At 48.5% G+C, this 24,633-nt stretch overlaps 1 protein-coding gene across 2 annotated transcripts in view; it reads right to left on the bottom strand.

Moving 5' to 3' along the window:
* Positions 1-24,633, bottom strand: part of LOC140425113 (papilin-like) — a 201,384-nt gene that overhangs the window by 48,415 nt on the left and 128,336 nt on the right. For both annotated transcript variants that reach the window (XM_072509027.1, XM_072509025.1), the window contains exon 9: positions 17,692-17,865. In XM_072509027.1, coding sequence (XP_072365128.1) covers positions 17,692-17,865 — 174 coding nt within the window. The remainder of the gene's footprint in view (positions 1-17,691; positions 17,866-24,633) is intronic.

The raw sequence follows: 24,633 nt of genomic DNA, 5'->3' as shown, positions 1-24,633 counted from the left end.
TGGTAATCCCCGCCCCCCCCCCCCGGACCCGCAGGTCCTCCAGTGCGGGGCATGGTCCGAGATAGTGATTGCCGAGTATTCCGTATTCTTTACCTCCCCTACACAGTCCCTGCTCAAGATTAAAAAATCAATCCTAGAATCTACTTTATGAACATGCAAATAAAACGAGTAGCCCCTTCCCGTCGGCTGCCTGGCTCTCCATGGGTCCACAGCCCCCATTTGCTCCATGAACCCTTTCAGCTCCCTTGCCATTGCTGGGAGTTTGCCCGTTCTGGGACATGACCGGTCCAACCCCGGGTCAAGGACCGTATTAAAGTCCCCCCCCCCCATTATCAACTTACGTGAGTCTAGGTCCGGTATCTTCCCCAGCACTCTTTTGATAAAGTCAACGTCGTCCCAGTTCGGCGCATATATGTTCACCAGCACCACTCTTCTCCCCTCCAGCTTGCCCCTTACCATAAGGAATCTGCCCCCGCCATCTGCGACTACACCCTCCGCCTCACATGGAACCCGCTTATTGATCATAATTGCTACCCCCCTGGACTTAGAATCCAAGTCTGAGTGGAAGACCTGGCTGATCCAGCCCCTCCTTAGCCTAGTCTGGTCAGACACTTTCAGATGTGTCTCCTGCAACATTATTACGTTCGCCGTGAGTCCGCAAATGCGCGAACACGTGCCCTTTTAACTGGCCCATTTAGTCCCCTGACATTCCAGGTGATCAGCCTGGTTGGGGGGCACAACTCCCCACCCCGCCGGTCAGCATGGGCCTGCCCCCGGCCCATGCGCCGTGCCATCCCTGGCTCGCCTCTTGGCTGCCTCCACCCCCGACCTCCTTTCCATTCCCTACTTCAGATCCCCCCCACGTCAATAAAATAACTCCCCCCCACCCCCACCCCCCCGCCCCCTAGCAACATCCCCCGATAACCCCACCCCTGCCATTCACTGGCAGTATTCTCCCCCCACCTGACTCCCTTGACTAGCCAATCTGCTAGCCCGGTGACTCATCGCTCCGGCACCCCCTTGTCTCACTCTCATTGTTTCCCCGACCTCATCTCCCCACTCCCCAGCACACCATCCCCCACTCCGACCCACTGGAGCAGTCTCACTTAGATGGGAAAGATCAAACAAGATGTAAACATCAAACAGCAACGCGAGGCTGCTCCAGGTACAATACAGTTCCAGCGGTGTACACAGAAAAGTGTTAACCCACATCCCTTTCTGAGCACCAAAAAGAACATAAAATAAATATATAACACCGCAATACAAGGAAAAAGACCATTCCAGGGGGGGGGGGGGGGGGGGGATACTCTCCCTCCCTCCACATCCCCCACAGGCAAAAAACTGCCCACAAAAAAATACACAAGGCACCTTCCAGGCACAGTCCAGGCACAGTAAGCATCCCTTCAACCAGTAATTCTCGGACCCTAGCTTGCGTCTGTGGGACCTTTTTTCGAGACCAGCCCCTGATCCCTCACAAAGTCCATCGCTTCTTCGGGCTCAGAGAAGTAGTGTGTTGGCCCTGATGCGTAACCCAAAGACAGGCCGGGAAGAGCAGACAAAACTTCACGTGCTTTTTGAACAACACCTCCTCAACTTGTTTAAAGGCTGCTCGCCGCCTGGCCACCTCCTGGCTTAGGTCCTGGTAAATGCGAAGGACATTGTTATTCCACGTGCAGCTCTTAGCGCTCTTTGCACACTGCAACACCCGCTCCTTCTCCACAAACCTGTGGAATCTAATCACCATCGGATGGGGGGGACCCCCCAGACGCATCTGCCTCACCTGTACTCTGTGTGCCCCCTCCAGCTCCGGTGGTCGCGGACAGGCTTCAGCCCCCATCAGCTGCATCAACAGGTCCGCCACGAACGGTGTGGCATCAGCTCCCTCCGCACCCTCCGGGAGGCCGATGATCCTCAGATTTTGTCTACGGGCTCTATTTTCCAGCTCCTCTACTCTGTCCAGCAGTCTTCTCTGTCTCTCCTTCAACCCATCGACTTCTAGCGCAGCCATCGTCTGCGTGTCCGCCTGCTCCTCCACCGCCTCTCCCAGCTCCTTAACTTTTTCGTCCTGGGCATCCAACCTCTGGTTCAATTGATCCACTGACTTCTGAAGTGGGTCCAAGTTATCCCACTTCAACGATTCAAAACTGCTTTTTATCACCTGCAGCATGTTTTCCAGCACCTGCTGGATCGCTGGGTCCGAGGTCCGCAGGTCCGCCATCTTTGCTCCCGGGTCAGCTTTCCCTGCACCTTGTCTTTGTCCCTTCCTCTCCCGTTTGCGCTGCTTTCTGCTCTCCCGCAGTTCCATGCAGCTCTGCCCGTTCCTCAGCACCTCCGTGGCCCTCTTTCCAGCGCTCCGTAGTCCCGCAAAACCGGGGAACCAGGTCCTCAAATCCCGCCGGAGTGAGAGTCCCCGAATGTGCGGCTCACTCACTCATTGCCGCCACCGGAAGTCGATTTATTTATTTATGAACAACAAAACTTTCCAGTTATCCTTTGTTCCCGTTGCAATATCATTTTTCTAACTTTTTGTTTCTATAGGCGACATTTTACTCTGTTTGGCTTCGCTGGCTCTGTCTTCATTCGAGACTACATCGGTGAAATATATGCCCTCTAAGTTAATATCATCAATAGTATTGATAGACTTTTTTGAGATTAACTTTCTTGTTTGTAAAATATTGTTTGCCAAACTGTTTTTTTGCCTTTGCACTTCGTGCAACTTTTTCCATATGCTGGACATTGCCTTGGTAGGTGCCTGTTTCCACATCGTTTACATGTAATGGGTGCTTCTGGCAAGCGTTTAAAAAAGCCACTGCTGCTGAGACCACGTTTTACTTTTGAGTGCATCACAATATCAATGGTATCTGCATTGTTTCCGTTTTTCGCATCAAGATTCCGTGCATTCTTTGTGTTTATATGCTGTGCAGCTAATTCACTCGCATGGTAAATTTTAATTGCATCTTCTAACTGAACGTAAGAGATGTTCACGCACCTTATCATTATTAATTCCGAAGAGAATCTGATCTCGAATCATCGAGGATTTTAATGTCGCAAAGTTACATATTTGTGCTTTCTTTTTTTTTTGTAAACATTTTATTGAGGTATTTTTGGTTTTACAACAACAAAATAAACAATGTACATGAACCTATAAACACAGTGCAAAAGCCGAATTCCTCCCTTACAGGTCCCACCTTTATTAACCCCCTACTCTAAGCTAAATTAACCCCCCCCCCCCCTTCTGCTGACGATTCATTTTCCACAAAGAAGTCGGCGAACTGTTGCCAGCTCCGGGCGAACCCTAACAGTGACCCTCTCATGGGAAACTTAATTTTCTCCAGTCAGAGAAAGCTAGCCATGTCAGATAGCCAGGTATCCGACTTTGGGGGCTTTGAGTCCCTCCAAGCTAGTAGATTCCGTCTCTGGGCTACCAGGGAAGCAAAGGCCAGAACGTCAGCCTCTTTCTCCTCCTGGATTCCTGGATCTTCCGACATCCCGAAAATCGCCACCTCTGGACTCAGCGCCACCCTTGTTTTTAACACCATGGACATGACATCTGCAAACCCCTGCCCAAATCCCCTAAGCTTCGGACATGTCCAGAACATGTGGACATGGTTCTCTGGCCCTCCCGCACACTTTGCACACCTGTCTTCCACCCCAAATAATCTTCTCATCCGGGCCACTGTTATGTGAGCCCGATGAATGACCTTGAATTGTATCAGGCTGAGCCTGGCACATGTTGTGGATGCGTTGATTCTATTCAACGCGTCCCCCCATAGACCATCCTCTATCTCTCCTCCCAGCTTCTCCTCCCACTTGTACTTCGGCTCCTCAGTCTGCATCACCTCTGACCCCATAAGTTCCTTGTAAATATCAGAGATGCTCCCTTCTCCTACCCACCCTCTAGGAACTACCCTGACCTGAATCCCCTTTGGTGGTAGGAGCGGGAAGGTTGAAACCTGTCTATGCAGGAAGTCTCGCACCTGCAGATACCTGAATTTGTTTCCCCTCGCCAATCCAAACTTCTTCTCCAGCGTCCACAAACTCGGAAAGTTCACCTCTATAAACATATCCCCCATCTTCTCAATCCCTGCTCTCTGCCATCTCCAGAACCCCCCATCCATACTTCCTGGGGCAAACTGGTGATTATTACAGATTGGAGACCAAACCGATGCTCCATCTGCTTCCACATGTATCCTCCATTGCCCCCAAACTCTCAGGACCACCACCACCATGGGGCTGATGGAGTACCATGCCGGCGGGAACGGTAGCGGCACAGTTACCAACGCCCCCAAACTGGTGCCCTTGCATGAAGCCACCTCCATATGCTCCCATGCCGACCCTCCCCCCACCACCCACTTCCTAATCATGGCTATATTCGCCGCCCAGTAATAGTTCCTAAAATTTGGCAGCGCCAGCTCGCCCTCTCCCCGATTCTGCTCAAGCATTACCTTCCTTACTCGCTGGTTCTTGCCCACCGAGGCATTGCCAGTGATCACTTTGTTGACCTGTTTAAAAAAGGACCGCGGAATAAAGATGGGGAGTCATAAAGATGGGGAGTCACTGAAATACAAACTGGAATCTCGGGAGGACTGTCATCTTCACAGTCTGCCCCTTCCCAGTGACAACGGAAGCACGTCCCATTTACGAAAATCGTCCTTCATTTGGTCGACTAGTCGGGCCAGATTTAATTTATGCAGCCTGTGTTTGTGCTTTCAACTTGAGGTCAGTAAGGAAGCTATCAAAGGATTCGCCCGTCATCTGCATGCACTTTCCAAATATGTACCGCTTGACAGTTTTGTTCTTTTTCGGAGTACAATGCTCATCGAACCTCTTATTGATGGCATCGAAGCTTTCACTATCTTCCTCCTGTTCAAAAACACATGTGTTGTAAATCTCTATCTCCTGGGGACCTGCTACAGTTGCAATGACACTATTTTTCATCCATCAGGCTGCGCTTGTAATCCTAAGGCTGCCACATACAATGTGAACTGTTGCTCAAATGCGCGCCAATTGCCATCTACATTACCAGTTCGTCGAAGATACTGAGGCGTTTTCAAACTTTCCAACTTCTTCTGTTACCAGTTCAGCGTTCTGCGCAATTTCTTTCGATGTCCCCTGTTTTGTTTTGTTTGTAGCACCGTTTCTGAATTTGAAGCTTGTGGGCTGGATTATCCGCAGCCCTGCGCCAAAATTGCGTTCGGTGTGGGAGCAACGAGTCCAATCTCACGCTGAAATCGGGCCCGGCACCGGTCCGGCGATTCTCCGGGACCCGAAAATTGACATGATCACGGAGTACGCCGCATGGCAGGGGGCCCATTGACTGAGGCCAGCCCAGCGATTCTCTGCTCCCGACCGGCCGAGTTCCTGACGGCGTGGAACTAACTTGCTATTGCCGGTCGGGATGCTAGTTCAATCCGCGGGCGCCCTGGTGGGGGGCAAGGAGATCGGACACCGGAGGGGGCCTTATAGGTGACCGGGGGTTTGATTCACGGGGTCCGATGCTCGGGCGCGCGGCCGATTGGGGGGGGGGCTCTAACTTCTGTGTCTGCCTTCGCGGTCCGAGTCCGCCATGGAGCTCGGCGTGTCCGCTTGAGGCCGCTGCCAATCACATGCGTGGACTCAAACTCCAGCATTTTTACACGGTGTGGGGATATAGTCCCATTTTGGGAGAATCCAGCCCAGTGTCTTTCAAATGTTCACACTTCAGGGGCGGGATTCTGCCCCCGCCGGTTGCCGAATTCACAGGCACCGGATATTTGGCAGGGGTGGGAATCGCGCCGCGCCGGTTGGCGGGACCCCCCGGCGATTCTCCGGCCGCGATGGGCCGAAGTCCCGCTGCTGGAATGCCTGTCCCGCCAGCGAGAATCAAACCACCTCTCTTACTGGCGGGACAAGGCGGCGCGGGCAGGCTCCGAGGCCTTGGGGGGGCCCACCGATCCGCGGGCGGGCCTGTGCCGTGGGGGCACTCTTTTCCTTCCGCCTTCGCCATGTTCTCCACTATGGCGGAGGCGGAAGAGACCCCCTCCACTGCGCATGCGCGGGGATGCCGTGAGCGGCCGCTGACGCTCCCGCGCATGCGCCGCACGGCAAAGTCAGTTTTGCGCCAGCTGACGGGGCACCAAAGGCCTTTCCCGCCAGCTGGCGGGGTGGAAATCAGTCCGGCGCGGGCCTAGCCCCTCAAGGTTAGAGCTCGGCCCCTCAAGATGCAGAGGATTCCGCACCTTTGGGGCGGCGCGATGCCGGACTGATTCGCGCCGTTTTTGGCGCCGGTCGGCGGACATCGCGCCGATTGCAGAGAATCCCGCCCCAGATCTTCAGTTTGTCGATCTGGTACCATGTTATGGTCTAGTGCATGGATAATGATTGAGTCAGTGCGTCATAGAACATTTAGTTCAAGACTAGTCAAATTTATTATTGCATACCAAGCTGTGTGTTGGAAACTAATCATAACAAACTGGAACAATCACAAGCACAACTAAGCATGTCAGCGTCTTCTACAGACATCCCCTAGGTTGCAATGTCACATTGTATAACTTGCCTGCCACCCAGTGGTCGGAGGTCAAACATATTTACATGTATAATTGCTTATGCATATCACTGCACAAATGGGGGACAGTTTAAGGATGTTAGGTGGGTAGAGGGGCTCAGGATGGGGGTCGTGGCTGGTGTATGTTGCACTGAAACCTGCTGCCTATGTTGTTTAAACATGTTTTAGAACAGTGTGTCTGTCTGCAGTCTGTGTAGTTCAGAAAGTATTGAGAGCACTGTGTCGGTCTGCTGCCTGCGTTGTTAGTAACGTTTAATTAGCTTTTAGTTAGTCAGCTGTTATTGGCATGGGGATATGTGGGTGCAGGACCATTGAGGTGGGTAAAGGGTGTGATAAGGCTGAAGGAGGTGGGCCTAAGCAACTGAGTGGTTCAGACCCGAATGGGAAAACAACACAATGTCCTGCTGGGATAGGGAGGAAGGGAGGACGGAGGCAGTGTCAATCATTAAAACTTATTTGAGTGGCTGTCCAGACGTCTTAAATGTAAAGACCTGACAGCAATGACATCTCGGTATGATGCAGTCTGAGTAAGAAGGATGCCTATTGGTCTTACCTATCCCTCATGCAGAAAGTAATTGTGTCCTTTAACATTCCTGAGATTCATGCTCGTCAAACTAATTGTCCCTCAGGAGTTAAACCTTAACAATGTCAGCTGTCCACATTCTCAAAGTCGAGGAGAATCCTGCTCCTGGGACTGGCAAAACTCGTTATTAACAGGTCCAGGTCGAGCGATCGAGGGGGCCGTCCCGTCTGATTGTTTGCCCCTCTTCCACAGCTTCATTTGCGGCTGGGTGTCCCTGAAGGGTGACCATGCGGTGTCCACTGGCACAATCAAGACCTTCCACGCCTGGTGGGCACCGCAGAGTCTGAGATGCTTTATCATCTCCCTTTAATCATCTTTTAATTTGATAGGCGTGATCCAATGGCCACGCAGTTTCAGAAAAGCAGCTCATCGTGGCGCAGCATGGCCGTTGAAAACCAGGAGACCCTGCTTCCCCAGATTTTCCCAGATTGCCATGCCACACAAGATCCAATGCGATCTCGCGAGACATTGTGATGTGGGGATTTTGATCTACCTGTCGATTGGTTTAACCAGGTTGGTCAAGGCAGCCTTGAGGAGGAGTTTATAGAATGTATCCATGATAGTTTAATAGAACAGTATGTAATGGAACTTAGGAGGGAACAAGCAATCCTAGATCTGGCCCTGTGTAATGAGACTGAATTGGTTAATGATCTCATAGTTCGGGATCCTCTTGGAAGGAGCGATCACAATATGGTGGAATTTAAAATATTATAAGATGAAGGGTGAGAAGGTGAAATTAAACACTTGTGTTTTGTGCTTAAACAAAGGAGATTACAATGGGATGAGAGATGAGCTGGCTAAGGTAGACTGTGAGAAAAGACTTTATTGTGAAACAGTTGAGGAACAGTGGAGAACCTTCCAAGCGATTTTTCACAGTGCTCAGCAAATGTTTATACCAACAAAAACAAAGGACGGTAGAAAGAGGGAAAATAGACCGTGGATATCTAAGGATATAAGGGAGAGTATCAAATTTAGGGAAAAAGCATACAAAGTGGCAAAGGTTAGTGGGAGACTAGAGGATTGGTAAATCTTTAGGGGGCAACAGAAAGCTACTAAAAAAGCTTTAAAGAAGAGTAAGATAGATTATGAGTGTAAACTTGCTCAGAATATAAAAACAGATCGTAAAAGTTTCTACAAATACATTAAAACAAAAAAGAGGAGCTAAGGTAAATATTGGTCCTTTAGAGGTTGAGAAGGGAGATTTAATAATGGGAGATAAGAAAATGGCTGAGGTGCTGAACAGGTTTTTGGGTCGGTCGTCACAGTGGAAGACACAAATGACATGCCAGTGACATGTCCTTGTCATCACTAAGGAGGTAGTGATGGGCAAGCTAATGGGGCTAAAGGTAGACAGGTCTACTGGCCCTGATGGAATGCATCCCTGGGTACTAAAAGATATGGCTAGGGAAATTGAAAATGCACTTGTGATAATTTACCAAAATTCACTAGACTCTGGGGTGGTCCCGGTGGATTGGAAATGAGCAAATATGACACTACTGTTTAAAAAAGGAGGTAGGCATAAAGCGGGTAATTATAGGCCAGTTAGCTTAACTTCGGTAGTAGGGAAGATGCTGGAATCTATCATCAAGGAAGAAATAGCGAAGCACCTGGATGGAAATTGTCCCATCGGACAGATGCAGCATGGGTTCACAAAGGGCAGGACTAATTCAACCTTACTAATTCAATGGAAATTTTTGAGGACATTACCAGTGCGGTAGACAACGGGGAGCCAATGAATGTGGTATATCTGGATTTCCAGAAAGCCTTTGACAAGGTGCGATACAAATGGTTGCTGCATAAGATAATGGTGCATGGCATTAAGGGTAAAGTAGTAGCATGGATAGAGGATTGGTTAATTAACAGAAAGCAAAGAATGGGGATTAATAGCTGTTTCTCTGGTTGACAATCAGTAGCTAGTGGTGTCCCTCAGGGATCAGTGTGAGCCCACAACTGTTCACAATTTACATGATTTGGATGATTTGGAGTTGGGGACCAAGTGCAATGTGTCCAAGTTTGCAGACAACACGAAGATGAGTGGTAAAGCCAAAGGTACAGAGGATACTGGAAGTCTGCAGAGGGATTTGGATAGGCTAAGTGAATGGGCTAGAGTCTGGCAGATGGAATACAATGTTGACAAATTTCAGGTTATCTATTTTGGTAGGAATAACAGCAAAAGGCATTATTATTTAAATGATAAAATATTAAAACATGCTGCTGTGCTGAGGGACCTAGATGTCCTAGTGCACGAGTTGCAAAAAGTTGGTTTACAGGTGCAACAGGTGATTAAGAAGGTAAATGGAATTTTGTCCTTCATTGCTAGAGGGATGGAGTTTAAGACTAGGGAGGTTATGCTGCAACTGTATAAGATGTTAGTGGGGCCACACCTGGAGTATTGTGTTCAGTTTCAGTCTCCTTACCTGAGTAAGGACGTACTGGCGCTGGAGGGTGTGCAGAGTGTTATGGGCCAGGGTTTAGAGAACCCCAAAGTGTATCATAGCGTTCATCTGACCCACAACTTTTAATAGATTGTGGTTATGGGGAGTATACGGGCCTACTTTCTCGGTGTGAAGCAACAGAGATGTACAGTACTTTACATTAAAGCAATGTTTATTTATGAAACCAATTAACACTTTATAAACCCAAAGTAAACATCTTCACAACTATGAACACCAATAAATCCCCCAGACAATACAGTACTCTCCAAGTAACTCTTAATCATTCCTTGCAACATCCATAAGACAAAAAAGAACCCTTTTTACGGAAAGACATCAGGTTTAACTTCTGTACTGAGAGCAGTTACCACGTTGAAATCACCAAATAAACATTCTTTAGCTTGCAGAGATTCATACACATCTTGCTGTGACTGCAGCTTCTCCAAGTCTAAAACGAAACTAAACACACCCTGTAGCAGACAGCCCAAAGTGAAAGTAAAAGCAGACAGACAGCCCAGCTCCACCCACATTCTGACATCACTGATAAACACCCATTTCTTAAAGGTATTCTCACATGACACCTTCCCCAAAGAAACAAAATAAACCATCAACTTCATTTTTCACCTTTTCATTTTCCTTTAAGAAATATGGTCAATGAATATACATTTTGTTTTAACAAAACAAAACACACAAACATTTAATAACAACATAGTCCATTTTTGTTCTTCTTCCTCCAACTGGAATCCTTCTCGATTGACAGTCTCCTTGAACAAGAAGGTCACTGCACGATCCATCCATTTCTTTACGCCTCGGCATTTCTCTTCAAAGTCAGATACTTTAGTTCAATCTGATCACAGAGCCCTTTGTAATTCTCCAACGCAGGGGCATTTGTTATCATGGCTATCAGGCAGTCAAATGCCTGTTGAAACTCCGCTGTCCACTGAAATTTTCGATGTTTCTTCAGCAAGTCCATCAGTGGAGCAACCATGCTACAAATATTTGGCATAAATGTTCGATCAAATCCACTCATACCAAGAAATCACATTATTTCCCTTTGTGTTGAGGGTATGGAAACTCCCCAATAACTTTTGTTTTCACATCCCGTTGGACCATTCGACCCTGTCCGATAGTATGGCCAAGGAAAGTGACTTGGGCTTCTCCAAATTCACTTTTGGCTAGGCTTACCACCAAACCCGCCTCCTGAAGTCGATCGAATAACTCCATCAGATGTTTTAAATGTTCTTCCCAGGTCTGGCTGAAAATGACCAGATCGTCGATGTATACCACACAATTGGGTAATCCTGAAACAACTTTGTTAGCTAACCGTTGAAATGTGGCTGGGGCTTTTTTCATACCAAATGGCATAACTCTGAATTGGTATATACCATCTGGAGTCACAAAAGCTGAAATCTCCTTTATCCTTTCGGATAAAAGTAACTGCCAGTAACCTTTAAGTAAATCCACTTTGAAAATAAAAGCTGATTGTTTCACTTTCTCAATGCAATCCTCCAAATGTGGGATAGGAGAAGAGTCCGTTCTTGTAACTGCATTCACCTTTCGATAGTCCACACACAACCATTGGGTACCTTCTGGTTTAGGTACCATCACTATGGGTGAGCTCCATTGGCTGCAACCCACTTCAATTATGCAATTTTTAAGCATACTCTCAATCTCTTTGTTAACCTGTGCCAATTTTAAAGCGTTGCGTCGATATGGATGTTGTTTGATTAGAACAGCATTTCCCACATCTCCATCATGTATAGCCATTTTAGTACTTCCCAACTTATCTCCACAAACTTGCCCTGTGATATCAATAACTCTTTCAGATCAGTTTGTTTTCCTCTGGAAGGTAAATGTTGTCTAGCCAATTCACCTGCTCTATTTAATCGTTCCCTAAAACTTGATACGTAATCCAATAATGTCAGTTCCGATTTCTCACTCACCAATTTTTCCTCAATCAATTTAAGGGGTTCTCTTACCTCATGACCAAAGATTAGTTCAAAAAGACTGAATTTGGTTGACTCATTACGTGCATCCCTAATTGTAAACAGTACGAATAGAATTCCTTTATCCCAATCCTCTGGATAATCTTGACAATAAGCCCTCAACATTGTCTTTAATGTCTGATGCCACCTTTCTAACGCTCCCTGCGATTCTGGATGGTACGCAGTTGATTTAAATTGTTTTATTCCTAAGCTATCCATAACTTCTTTGAATAACTTTGAGCTTGAGTTTTTCTTACTCCCAAATGACCTCCCACTGGTACCTCATGTGCTACTCGCAACACCTTCTTTCTATACCCTACCGGCAATACTAATTGATGAACTTCTGCCCACTTTTCATCTGCCTGCAGATGTAAAGGTCTCCATTTCCTCATCAAGACATAATCTTTACGGTAATAACAGCCCGGCTTACACTCAGATCCCTCTTCCATGTATGCTTTCTGATACATCCATTTTATTTCTATATCTTTCTGCTGTAACTCCGCCAATTTTCCTGAACTAAAAATATCTGCCTCATTCTCCACCTGTTCTTTTCCAACCATCTGATCACAAATCGTTTCTGATAATTGCACTTCACCTTTATCTTCACTCTCTGATTTATCCATTTGTTTTAACCTGTGACTTTGCGACCTTGTTACTGCACAATCCGGAAAAAAAACCAGGATATTTGTCCTTCAACACTGCAGTTATCTGATTTTCCATTGGCTTAGCAACCACAGTAGGCATCACTCCCACCTGCGATCCAGCTATATCATTACCCAAGATCAACTGTATTCCTGGACAAGATAGTTTCATCATTACTCCTACTGCCACTTCACCACTCTTCACCTTACATAATGGAACACTACTCTTCTCACCCTGAATTACACATATTACCACCTTTTCGGGCAACATTCTTCCCAAACTACATAACTCCGCATTTCTTATCATTAAAGATTGACTAGCTCCCGTATCTCTTAAAATTGTGACTTCTTTACCTGCCCCTTCTGATACACATGAGTAAACTTTACCCACACAAGTAAATTCTTTAAAGAGATCCGTCACCTTCTTATCAATCACCTCTTGTTCAGGCTGCACAATCTTTTGCACCTCCTTCGCTTCCCTTGGGCTTTCCTTCACCACTTTAACAAACCCCACTGTCTTATCCTGTTTTACCACATCAGCCTTCCCAGTGCTTTTATTCAACCACCAACACTGTGACTTTACATGGCCTAGTTTATTACAGTGAAAACATTTGAAACTTTTAATTTCTTTTCCAGCCTCCTGGATTTATTTTTTAATCTCAGGTACACTCTCCTTATTATCTCCCATCAGATCAACTTTGCCTCTACCACTTGAGTATTTCTCATGTCCCCAGTTTCTATCCCTCACAGGCTGAAACTGATGTTGGAAACCAAGCTTTGATTTATGAACTAATTCATAAACATCTGCCATTTCTGCTGCTATCCTCACAGTTTTAACCCTCTGTTCTTCCACATGAGTTCTCACTACATCAGGAATTGAATTTTTAGACTCCTCCAAAAGTATAATTTCTCTGAGAGCTTCATACGTTTGGTCTATTTTCAAAGCCCTTATCTACCTATCAAAATTACCTTGTTTGATACTTTCAAACTCCATGTATGTTTGACCAGGTTCTTTCCTGAAAGTTCTAAACCTTTGTTTGTAGGCTTCAGGCACTAGTTCATATGCACCCAAGATGGAATTTTTCACCTCCTCCCTCCCAGATACCTCCTCAGGTAGTGATACAAACACTTCACTAGCTCTACCTCCCAACTTTGTTTGAATCAGTAATAGCCACATGTCCTGTGGCCATTTCATTTGTTTACCTACCTTCTCAAATGAAATGAAAAAGGTTTCTGCCTCCTTCTCATCAAACCTTGGCACTGCATGGACATATTTAAATAGATTCCCACCAAGACTTCGACTATGACGCTCAAGCTCATTGTCCTCATCACTCTCCTCAGACCGTATGTTTTTCTTTCCATCCGCCAATTTTAACTGACTCATGTTTCATGGCCATTTTCTGAAGTTCAAGCTCTCTCTCTTTTCCCTTTCCTCTCTCTCTTTTTCCCTTTCCTCTCTCTCATTTTCCCTTTCCTCTCTCTCTTTTTCCCTTTCTCTTTCTTTTTGTTTTGCTCGGGCTATTCTTTCTTTTTCTCTTTCTTCTCTCTCCTTTTCTTTTTCCCTGATCTGTATCTCCTTTTTTCTTTCTTTTTGTTCTTCAAGGTCTATTCTTTCTTTTTCTCTTTCTTCTCTCTCCTTTTCTTTTTCCCTGATCTGTATCTCCCTTTCTCTTTCTTTTTCTCTCATTGTGTATTCAAGCTGCTTTAATTCTTTTTCATGTTCAAGTTGCTTAATCTGCAACTGGATCTTTGCCATTTCCAATGAGTCAGATTGTATCTCGGGCAATTTTAAATGCTCAGCGAGCGCCGTAAGTACCTCATCTTTTTGCATTCTGTCTGGTAATGTTCACAGCAATTTTTTTGCCAAATCTAAAAGGCTGTTTTTAGTCTCTGTCCGTACGGTACTAGGCGTGACCGTCTCCGCCCCCAACAACTTCAGAGCCTCTGAAAGAACCATTGTCCACAACACACTCCCTACTTAAACTGGAATACCACACCTGAAAAGCAAACACAATATGCTCACTCCTCACTGTCTTTAAGTTCACTAAGCCAATCCACTAGATAGACTTTTATCCCGGACGAGCCTCCAATCTGTTATGGGCCAGGGTTTAGAGAACCCCAAAGTGTATATTGGAGTTCACCTGATGCACAACTTTTAATAGATTGTGGTTATGAGGAGCACATGGGCCTACTTTCTAGGTGTGATGTAACAGAGATGTACAGTACTTTTAAATTAAAACAATGTTTCTTTATGAAACCAATTAACACTTTATAAACCCACAGTAAACATCTTCACAATTATGAACACCAATAAATCCTCCAAAGAATACTGTACTCTATAAGTAACTCTTAATCGTTTCTTGCAACATCCATGAGACAAAAATAACCCTTTTTACAGAAAGACATCAGGTTTAACTTCTCTACTGAGAGCAGTTACCACTTTGAAATCACCAAATGGACATCCATAAGCTTGCAGAGATTCATACACATCTTGCTGTGACTGCAGCTTCTCCAAATCTAAAACAAAACTAAACACACCCTGTAGCAGACAGCCCAAAGCGAAATAAAAGCAGACAGACAGCCCAGCTCAACCCACACTCTGACATCACTGATAAACACCCATTTCTTAAAGGTATTCTCACATGACAAGAAGAGATTCACTCGTTTAATCCCAGAGTTGAGGACGTTGGATTACGAGGAGAGGTTGAGTAGACTGGGATTGTACTCATTGGAATTTAGAAGGATGCAGGGGGATCTTATAGAAACATATAAAATTATGAAGGTAATAGACAGGATAGATGCGGGGAGGTTGTTTCAACTGGCGGGTGAAAGCAGAACTAGGGAGCATAGCCTCAAAATAAGGGGAAGTAGATTTAGGACAGAGTTGAGGAGGAACTTCTTCACTCAAAGAGTTGTGAATCTATGAAATTCCCTGCCCAGTGAAGCAGTTGAGGCTCCTTCATTAAATGTTTTCAAGATAAAGATAGATAGTTTTTTGAGGAATAAAAGAATAAAGGATTATGGTGTTCAGGCAGGAAAGTGGAGCTGAGTCCACAAAGGATCAGCCATGATCTCATTGAATGGCGGAGCAGGCTCGAGGGGCCAGATGGCCTACCCCTGCTCCTAGTTCTTATGTTCTTATGGACCATACCATTGTGGGCGGGATCACGTTTTGGCAAATCTGCATTTTATAGCAAGGCAGTAAGCCTCACTCTAATGTGCAGATTCCCAAAGTACCTGTGGCTTTGGGAATCAGCAACCTCCGGCAAGCGCAGTTCAGCATTGGTCCCCACAAATGAGGACCAGATGGAACGGCACTCATGGGGTCTTCCAGGAGATCATCAGCCCCCAGCTGCATTCCCTTTGGGTGGGTGCTGCCCCGACACTGCTGGTGCAAGCTTAGAAGCCTGACAGTGCCACTTGGTCATCTTGGCACTGCCAGCCTGGCACTCTGGCAGTGCAAAAATGTCCATGTGGCACTGCCAGTTGGCATTGGCACTGCCATGGTGCCAGGTTGGCACTGCCAAGGTGCCATCCTTTAGTTTGTTGTGCACGTGCGATTGGGCTGGGGATATCCAACGTAGGTGTTGAGGGGATCTGGGGGGAGGGTGCCCGGGTAGAGGAGCCCGGGGACTTTCCCATACTGTGTACAGGCTGGGAGAGATTGGGGATCGTTTTGGGGCCTCAGAAATCAGGCACCATTTTCAAATGGAGTCTTGATCTCTCGCTACACTGGGGAGTTCCGGCGAGCAGAGATCCCCACTGTGCAAAACGGGGCTTTGTGCGGCCTTAGACATGCATTCCCCATTCAGGCCCCTTGTCCAACGCGAGTCGCAATGAATAGCCGTGTGTTTCTCGGCACTGTGAGCGCCGGGAAGCCTGTGACTAAAGCGCTCGCGAGGGGACTTTGTTTTCTTTTGGGAGAATCGCACCCAATGTTTTTAAGTTTCAGTGGCTCTTTGTTTTTGTTAAGGGAAGTGCCCCTTTAAGGGGCAGTCCCTTTTATTTTGTCCCTCAGTTTGTTTAATTTGATTTAATTAGTTGGAATCCAGAAGAGATCACAATCAAGGCGAAACCTGCAACCGGGCCTGGAGAAACCTGTCCTTAACAGGTCCAGGCAGCGGTCGACTGAGGGGGCCGTCCAACCGGACTGTCTGCCCCTCTTAAGTAGCTTCAGCCATGGCTGGGTGTCCCTGGAATGCAACTTTAAGGAACGGCCAGTTTTAATTTGTCCCTCAGTTTGATGATTTAGTTTAATTTGTTGGCCCTTAAAATAGTTCAAAGTTAAGGAGAGGGATGGTAACTCATGGTTCATGGAGAGGTGCTTGTGAGTACAGGATCATAGGCGTCATTCTCCGACCCCCCGCCGGGTTGGAGAATCGCCGGGGGCTGCCGTGAATCCCGCCCCCGCCGGTTGCCGAAGTCTCCGGCACTTGATATTCGGCGGGGGCGGGAATCGGGCCGCGCCGGTTGGCGGGCCCTCCCCGCTCGATTCTCCGGCCCGGATGGGCCGAAGTCCCGCCGAGAAATTGCCTGTCCCGCCGGCGTGGATTAAACCACCTTTTGAACGGCGGGACAAGGCGGCGTGGGCGGGCTCCGGGGTCCTGGGGGGTGGCGTGGGGCGATCTGGCCCCGGGGGGTGCCCCCACGGTGGCCTGGCCCGTGATCGGGGCCCACCGATCCGCGGGCGGGCCTGTGCCGTGGGGGCACTCTTTCCCTTCCGCCTCCGCCACAGTCTCCACCATGGCGGAAGTGGAAGAGACTCCCTCCACTGCGCATGCGTGGGAAACTGTCAGCGGCCGCTGACGCTCCTGCGCATGCGCCGTCCGGGGATGTCATTTCCACGTCAGCTGGCGGGGCAACAAAGGCCGTTTCCGCCAGCTGACATTGCGCCGTTTTGGGAGAATTTTGCCATGTCTTACTGGAAGGGGCTGCACCCACACTGCAGATTATAGACTGGGGTCCCATTAGTGTGGTACAATGGGGATGGTTCACATGAACACTAAACCACTAAACAGGTCGGGGCTGGAGTGGTTCATTAGGGTTAATGTTGTCAGCAAAAGCACGTCATTCACACATTGTGCAAATGTAATATTCTCTCTTTAAAATCTGGACATCATCAATACAGGTGGAGCTGGAAGCAGGTTCCCTTTAAAATAAATGCCAATGAAAGGATGGAATTTTACAAATTTAAAATCTCTTGGGTATGTGAATTCAGAAATAAAAATGTAAAGTCAGCTTTTACAAAATATTAAAGCAGCATCGTTACATATAAACTTGTTGACAGAATCATCTGGCAAAATATTTTGAAGATTTTATTTCAAAAGCTGGAAAGCTCATATTGAGAGAAATCCATTTAGCACGAGAATAAAGGCAATTTTATATTTTGTTCTCTTCGCAGAAACTCTCACCCTTCTTGTCACAAGTTATTTTTCTCAAATGAACATGCCATGTTGAAAAAGCTGTACATTACTGACCAGGAAATAATGTTGGAACAGAAACGTACCTGCAGGTGGGCAATTCGTTTGGCACTCCGACACAGATACAAAGTTGTTTGGATTCCCCCCACAGCCTCCGTATGTAAATTGCTCACAGGCCTTGGTGTCTTGATTGTGATAAAAACGGATAATACTTTCCTTACATTTTCCTACTTCACGTGGTAGAGAGCAGACTTTATCGTCTAGTAAAATAAAAATAGTTGCATGTAACATCTGGAGAATTACATAATAATTGATTGAATAAACAGAGATCTTGGTTACTACAAAAATCATAACATGAGGGACATGATCTGGTGGCCGTGTTGCGCCTGCAAGATGGCAAGGCATGGACGGTAGAAGCCGGGAGATCTCTATTCTGGGATCTACCCAGTTCGCCACGTTCCGCGAGATATAACAGGATCTCATGAAGCATCGCAATCTAAATCCCGCCCATTGCGGGCGGGATCACTATCTGGAAAATCTGCACATGAGAGTGAGACAACTAGTCTCACTCTATTATGCACTTGGCAGATCTACTGAGGGCCTGGAATCTCACCCCTTTGCCTCGGAGACCTCGGGCGAGCGCCGTTCAGTGCTGTTCCTCACAAATGCAGAGCAGATGGAATGGCACTTGGTAGCGTCTCCCAAAGGAATCGGTGGCACCCAGGTGGTTGACCTCTGGGAAGGGTGGCATCCTGGAACTGCAGGTGCCACTTTGGTATCTTGGCACTGCCAGCCCGACATCCTGCTAATGCCACCTGGGCGCCAGCCAAGCACTGTCAAGGTGCCCAGGTGGCATGGCAGGGGCACTGCCAGGCTGGTGGTGCCTGACTCACATTTTCTCCGAGGCGGGAATTGGGTCCATGGGTGCCCTATGTGTGTGGCATGCTGTTGGAGGTGGGGACGGAGCAGTGGACTCCCTCAGGGGTGAATTGCAGCTTTGGATATTTGTGAGTTGAGTGTTAGGGATGCCATCTAAAAATAGCAACCCAATCTTTTCCTGCACTGAGGAGTTCTGGCGAGCGGAGCTCCTCACTGCAGGAAATGGGAATGAGTGCGGCCTCGAGTAGGAGTTCCCCTCTGCGGCCGCAAATTGCAACACAGTCCTGAAAGATAGGGGGGTGTTCCTTGTCGCTGGGAGCTCCGGGAAGCACCCGGATAAACACGCTCTTCACGGGATTACAATTTGGTTAGTGATGTGTTAAGTAAGTTGGTTCAATGTTGACTGCAACTGGATGCAGTGAAACTAGAAACAGGCTTCTGACACAGGAGATGGTCCAACACTGTTTTATTGAACTTCCTGATTGCTGTACATAGTCTGCTGTGAGTTGACACTCTATCAATTTAACTGATAACCTCCTACTGGCTTGACCAGACTAACTCTATCTCATGGTGATAGTGCTCACTGGCTTGTGCACTCTTACTATCTCAGTAGCTGTGTCCTGTAGAGAAGAGAGTCTTAATGCCCTGTGTGCTTTATAGTGTCTGGTGATTGGTTGTTATGTGTCGTGTGTGTTCATTGGTTATCCTGTGTGTCAATCACTGCCTGTCTGCATCTCATTATATACATGAGTGGATATTATGACAGATCGCACGGAATTGAAATCGGAACCATTACTCCCTCCAGCAGTTTGTGCCAAAAATGAACTCCCATATGTGTAATGTTCCGCACAGGACTACGGGGTGGGAATGATTATCTTCCCCATGGTCCTTACGGAGTACGAGCCAGGGGCGGGGGATCTCTATTAACCTCTGTAGAAATGCAAGACACTGACCAGAGCAGGAATCCGGGAGGGATCTACCGGGTGTCATGATATACATCAGCATATCATGGTGCAATCACACACACACTGACATACTGATGGACATACAGTAGGACCAACCAGCATACACATCACAGCCAATCACCAGTGAGAGCACACACACTATAAAGAGAGGAGACACCAGACTTCCCGCTCATTCTAGCAGCAGCCAGCTCAGAACACAGAGCTCACAGCCTGCCTCTCAGACATTCACCATGTGCTGAGTGCCTCACCTAGATAGTGATAGGACAGGGTCCACAGGTAAGCTGGTAATGCACGTACCCAAGCTTACAGTATGTTATTACAGTTGAGTTGTTAATAAAATAGAGTTACACCATCTCCAGCCGTGTTGACCTGTTTGTAGACCAGAACACCCAACACGACATGGTTCCAGGAGTGGACGCATACTAGCCCTGTGAGACCTACCTGCAACTTATCAACAATCCGCCATCCTGCAGCATGGAGAACAACCTGTTCCAGCAGTGGCTGCAGGGTAAGGACGAGCCTTTCCAGTCTTATTTAACGCACCTCCGCATTCTCGCGCAGTCCTGCGGCTATGGGCCCACCTCTGACTCCATGATACGCGACCAGATAGTTTTCGGGGTCATGTCGGACACCTTGCGCCAGCAGCTCCTTAAAATCAAGCAACTCACCCTAGCGACGGCCATCGAGACCTGTGTCCTGCATGAGAACGCCAGCAGCCGGTGCTCACACATCCAGGCAGCTGAAACGGCGCGGCAGGGGCTCCACGAGGCGGAGCGGGTCCAGACGATCGAGTACCTCCCGGCCTGCGGCCCGGAGGAGGGCGGCCATTTTGCGCACTTTCCGAGGCCTCCCACGCTTGTACGCACCAAAAGAGGGGACGTTGACGCAGAGGAACGCGATGCGCAGGCGCACACTACGCAAGACCGCACAGCGCATGCGCGGTGGCGCAACAAACGCACTGACATCATGACGTGCGGCAACTGTGGCTCCGCCCATTTAAAGCGGCAATGTCCGGCCAAAGCGCGACAATGCCTACGCTGTGCCAGGCTTGGCCACTATGCTGCCTGCTGTCGAGCACCTCAGCCTGCCAACTCGCAATGATTTAACCAGCCTCGCAGGAATGTTCGGGCAATCCAACAAACCTTCACCGAGTCCGATCCTGACATCATGCAGACCAGTGACACTGAGGACAGGGCGCCTTTCCGCATTGATGTCATCAACAATAACAAGCTGTCCCTGAGTCGAACGCACCAGCCGCTGTCGGTGCACAGAGTTGATCCGGACGACAAGTGGTGTGCCACCCTGACGGTCAACCGATCCCAGATCACATTCCGCCTGGACACTGGTGCTTCCGCAAATCTCCTCGCATGGTCAGCATTTCAAACCCTGAGGGTCAAACCAGCAATTCTTCCATCCATCTGTCAACTGGTCGACTATAATGGCAACGTCATTCCCACCACGGGGTCGTGCCAACTCGAAGTGACGCACAACTCGCATAAATCCTTCCTACCCTTCGAGATCGTGGGCTCTTCAAAGGACTCTCTGCTAGGCGCACAGGCGTGCAAACTCCTCCACCTCATTCAGCGAGTACACTCTCTCTCCAGAAGGCACGTCTGACTTCCAAGATGCGGAATTCAGGGCGCAACTAAACTCAATCCTCTCTCACAACCAGGATGCTTTTGTGTGCATTGGTACACTGCCCTACACATACAAAATCCTGCTCAAACAGGATGCCACCCCGGTAGTTCATGCACCTCGCAGAGTCCCAGCACCCTCAAGGGTGTCCTCGCAGAGTCCCAGCAAGGACTGCCTCAAGCAGCAGCTGCAGGACCTTCAGGACCAAGGAGTGCTTTCCCGGGTGTCGGAGCCAACTGCATGGGTCAGCTCCATGGTGTGCATCAAGAAGCCTTCCGCGAGATCCGGATCTGTATTGAGCCGAAAGACTTAAATCGCAATATAATGAGGGAACATTACCCTATACCCAAACGTGAGGAGATCACGTGCGAGATGGCTCGGGCAAAAATATTCACCAAGTTTGATGCCTCAAAGGGCTTCTGGCAGATTCAATTGGATCAGTCCCGCAGGAAGCTGTGTACCTTCAACTCTCCATTTGGCAGATACTGCAACAATAGGATGCCATTTGGTATCATATCGGCCTCTGAAGTTTTACATCGCATCATGGAACAGATGATGGAGGGCATCGAAGGCGTGCGCGTCTATGTGGATGATATTATTTGGTCTGCCACACTGCAGGAGCATATCAGTCGCCTCCAATGCGTCTTTCAATGGATACGGGACCAGGGCCTGCGCCTTATCAGAGCCAAATGTTCTTTTGGCTAAACCGAGCTCAAGTTCTTGGGGGACCACATCTCCCGGTTGGGTTTGCGGCCGGATGCGGTGGCAGCCATCACGGCTATGCAGAAGCCGACAGACAAGAAGGCGGTGCTACGCTTTCTAGGAATGGTCAACTTCCTGGGAAAATTCATCCCTAACCTCGCTTCCCACACCACAGCTCTCCGGCACCTTGTCAGGAAGACAATTGAATTCCAGTGGCTTCCCACCCACCAGCGTGAATGGGAGGAGCTCAAGGTCAAGCTTACCACCACCCCGGGACTGGCGTTCTTCAATCCTGCAAGGGAGATAAAGATCTCGACTGATGCCAGCCAATCCGGCATTGGGGCGGTCCTCCTGCAACAAGATGACGCCTCATCATGGGCCCCTGTCGCCTAAGCATCACGTGCCATGACCCCCGCAGAGCAGCATATTGAGAAGGAGTGCCTAGGCCTGTTGACTGGCGTTGACAAGTTCCACGACTATGTGTATGGCCTTCCCCAGTTCACTGTGGAGACCGACCATCGCCCGCTGGTTGGCATCATCCAAAAGGACCTTTATGACATGACCCCTCGCCTCCTGCGCATTCTGCTCAAACTCCGGAGGTACGGCTTCCAACTTGTATACACCCCGGGTAAGGACCTGATCATAACAGACGCTCTGTCCAGGGCAGTCGACACTCCGTCCGACCCAGAGGGGTTTGTTTGCCAAGTCGACGCACATGTAGCCTTCACTTCTGCCAATCTGACGGCCACTGACGAACGCCTTGCCCACATTCACCGTGAGACTGCGGCTGACCCCCTTCTGTAACGTGTGATGCACCACATGACGGATGGGTGGCTCAAGGGACAATGCCCACAGTTTTACAACATTCGGGACGACTTGGCAGTCGTGGATGGTGTCCTCCCGAAGCAGGACCGCATTGTTATCCCACACAGCATGCACCGGCTTATCTTAGAACAGCTGCACGAAGGCCATCTCGGCGTTGAGAAGTGCCGACGGAGGGCCCAAGAGGCTGTATACTGGCCGGGAATAAATGAGGACATTGCCAACACTGTGCTCAATTGCCCCACCTGTCAGCGGTTCCAGCCGGCACAACCACGTGAGACCCTTCAGCCCCATGAGTTGGTCACGTCCCCCTGGTCGAAGGGGGACCTGTTCCATGCGCTCGGCAGGGACTAAATCATCATCATCGACTACTTTTCCAGCTATCCTGAGGTCATACGCCTGCACGACACCACGTCATCGGCTGTTATCCGGGCTTGTAAGGAGACCTTTGCTCGCCACTGCATTCCGCTCACCGTGATGTCAATGGCCCCTGCTTCGCGAGTCAGGAATGGTCTTCCTTCGCTAGTGCATACAACTTTGCACATGTGACGTCCAGTCCCCTGCACCCTCAGTCAAATGGCAAAGCAGAGAAGGGCGTCCACATTGTAAAAAGGCTCCTCTGCAAGGCTGCTGATGCAGGATCTGACTTCTGCCTCGCCTTGCTGGCCTATCGCTCGGCCCCACTGTCCACGGGCCTATCGCCGGCCCAACTGCTTATGGGTTACACCCTCAGAACCACTGTGCCATCCATTCACGTCCCAGACCTCGACCATGCTCCGGTACTTCGGCGGATGCAACAAGAGCGTGAGCAACACAAGGCGGCTCATGATACTCGGGCGACTGATCTTCCTGCCCTGGTGCCTGGAGATCCTGTCCACATACATCTTCCGGAGGATGGCTGGTCGGCAACCGCTGAGGTTCTTAGACAGGTGGTTCCCCGCTCGTTTCTGGTTTGTTTGCCTGATGGCTCCATTCACCGCCACAATCGGTGTGCCCTTCGTCTGGTTCCACGCTCGCTACGAAATTCTGCACCGGTGCCACGCCCTCCTGTTGTCCCTGACATGGACTTTATTGAGCTTCCGGATACCCTGCCGCCTCCTCACTCGGCTGTGGCCAGGCCCATTCCTCAGCCGGTGGATCCTGAACCACCCTTGAGGCGGTCAACCCGAATTCGTCACCCACCGCTTGATTTATAAACCTTGCACTATTGGACTCACTGACTTGTTCTGCCGTACTGTTTAAGAGTTTTTCATCATTTGTTAATAGCATTTGTTTCGTTCTTGGTGTAACATAGTTTTCCTCTGCACCTGGCACCTTCCGGTGTATATAGTATAGCCACATGTACATATTGATGTAAATAATGCACAGACATGATCAGACACACTCACTACACTTTATTTATTCTCATGTAGGCACATATTCTTTGCAAAAAGGGGGGGATGTCATGATATACATCAGCATCTCATGGTGCAATCACACACACACTGACACACTGATGGACATACAGTAGGACCAACCAGCATACACAACATCGCAGCCAATCACCAGTGAGAGCACACACACTATAAAGAGAGGAGACACCAGACTTCCCGCTCATTCTAGCAGCAGCCAGCTCAGAGCACAGAGCTCACAGCCTGCCTCTCAGACATTCACCATGTGCTGAGTGCCTCACCTAGATAGTGATAGGACAGGGTCCACAGATAAGCTGGTAATGCACGTACCCAAGCTTACAGTATGTTATTACAGTTGAGTTGTTAGTAAAATAGAGTTACACCATCTCCAGCCGTGTTGACCTGTTTGTAGACCAGAACACCCAACACGACACCGGGCAGTGTAAATATCGTTTGTAAATAAAACAATGTTTCATTATCTTACTCAGTGTGGACTGCCTGTGTCCTTATTAAAAAATGAATCTTGCCATTCCTGGTTCCCTCGCTGTCTGATTCGCCCAACTTGCATCTCAGCTGCTCATCACTAACAAGGGGCAGCTATTTATAAACACTCCCTCACCACTCACTCCCAGTC

The sequence above is a fragment of the Scyliorhinus torazame genome, chromosome 6 (assembly GCF_047496885.1).
Source record: "Scyliorhinus torazame isolate Kashiwa2021f chromosome 6, sScyTor2.1, whole genome shotgun sequence".
Taxonomy (NCBI): domain Eukaryota; kingdom Metazoa; phylum Chordata; class Chondrichthyes; order Carcharhiniformes; family Scyliorhinidae; genus Scyliorhinus; species Scyliorhinus torazame.
The sequence above is the reverse complement of the archived record's forward strand: the minus strand, read 5'-3'. Positions and strand labels throughout refer to the sequence as shown.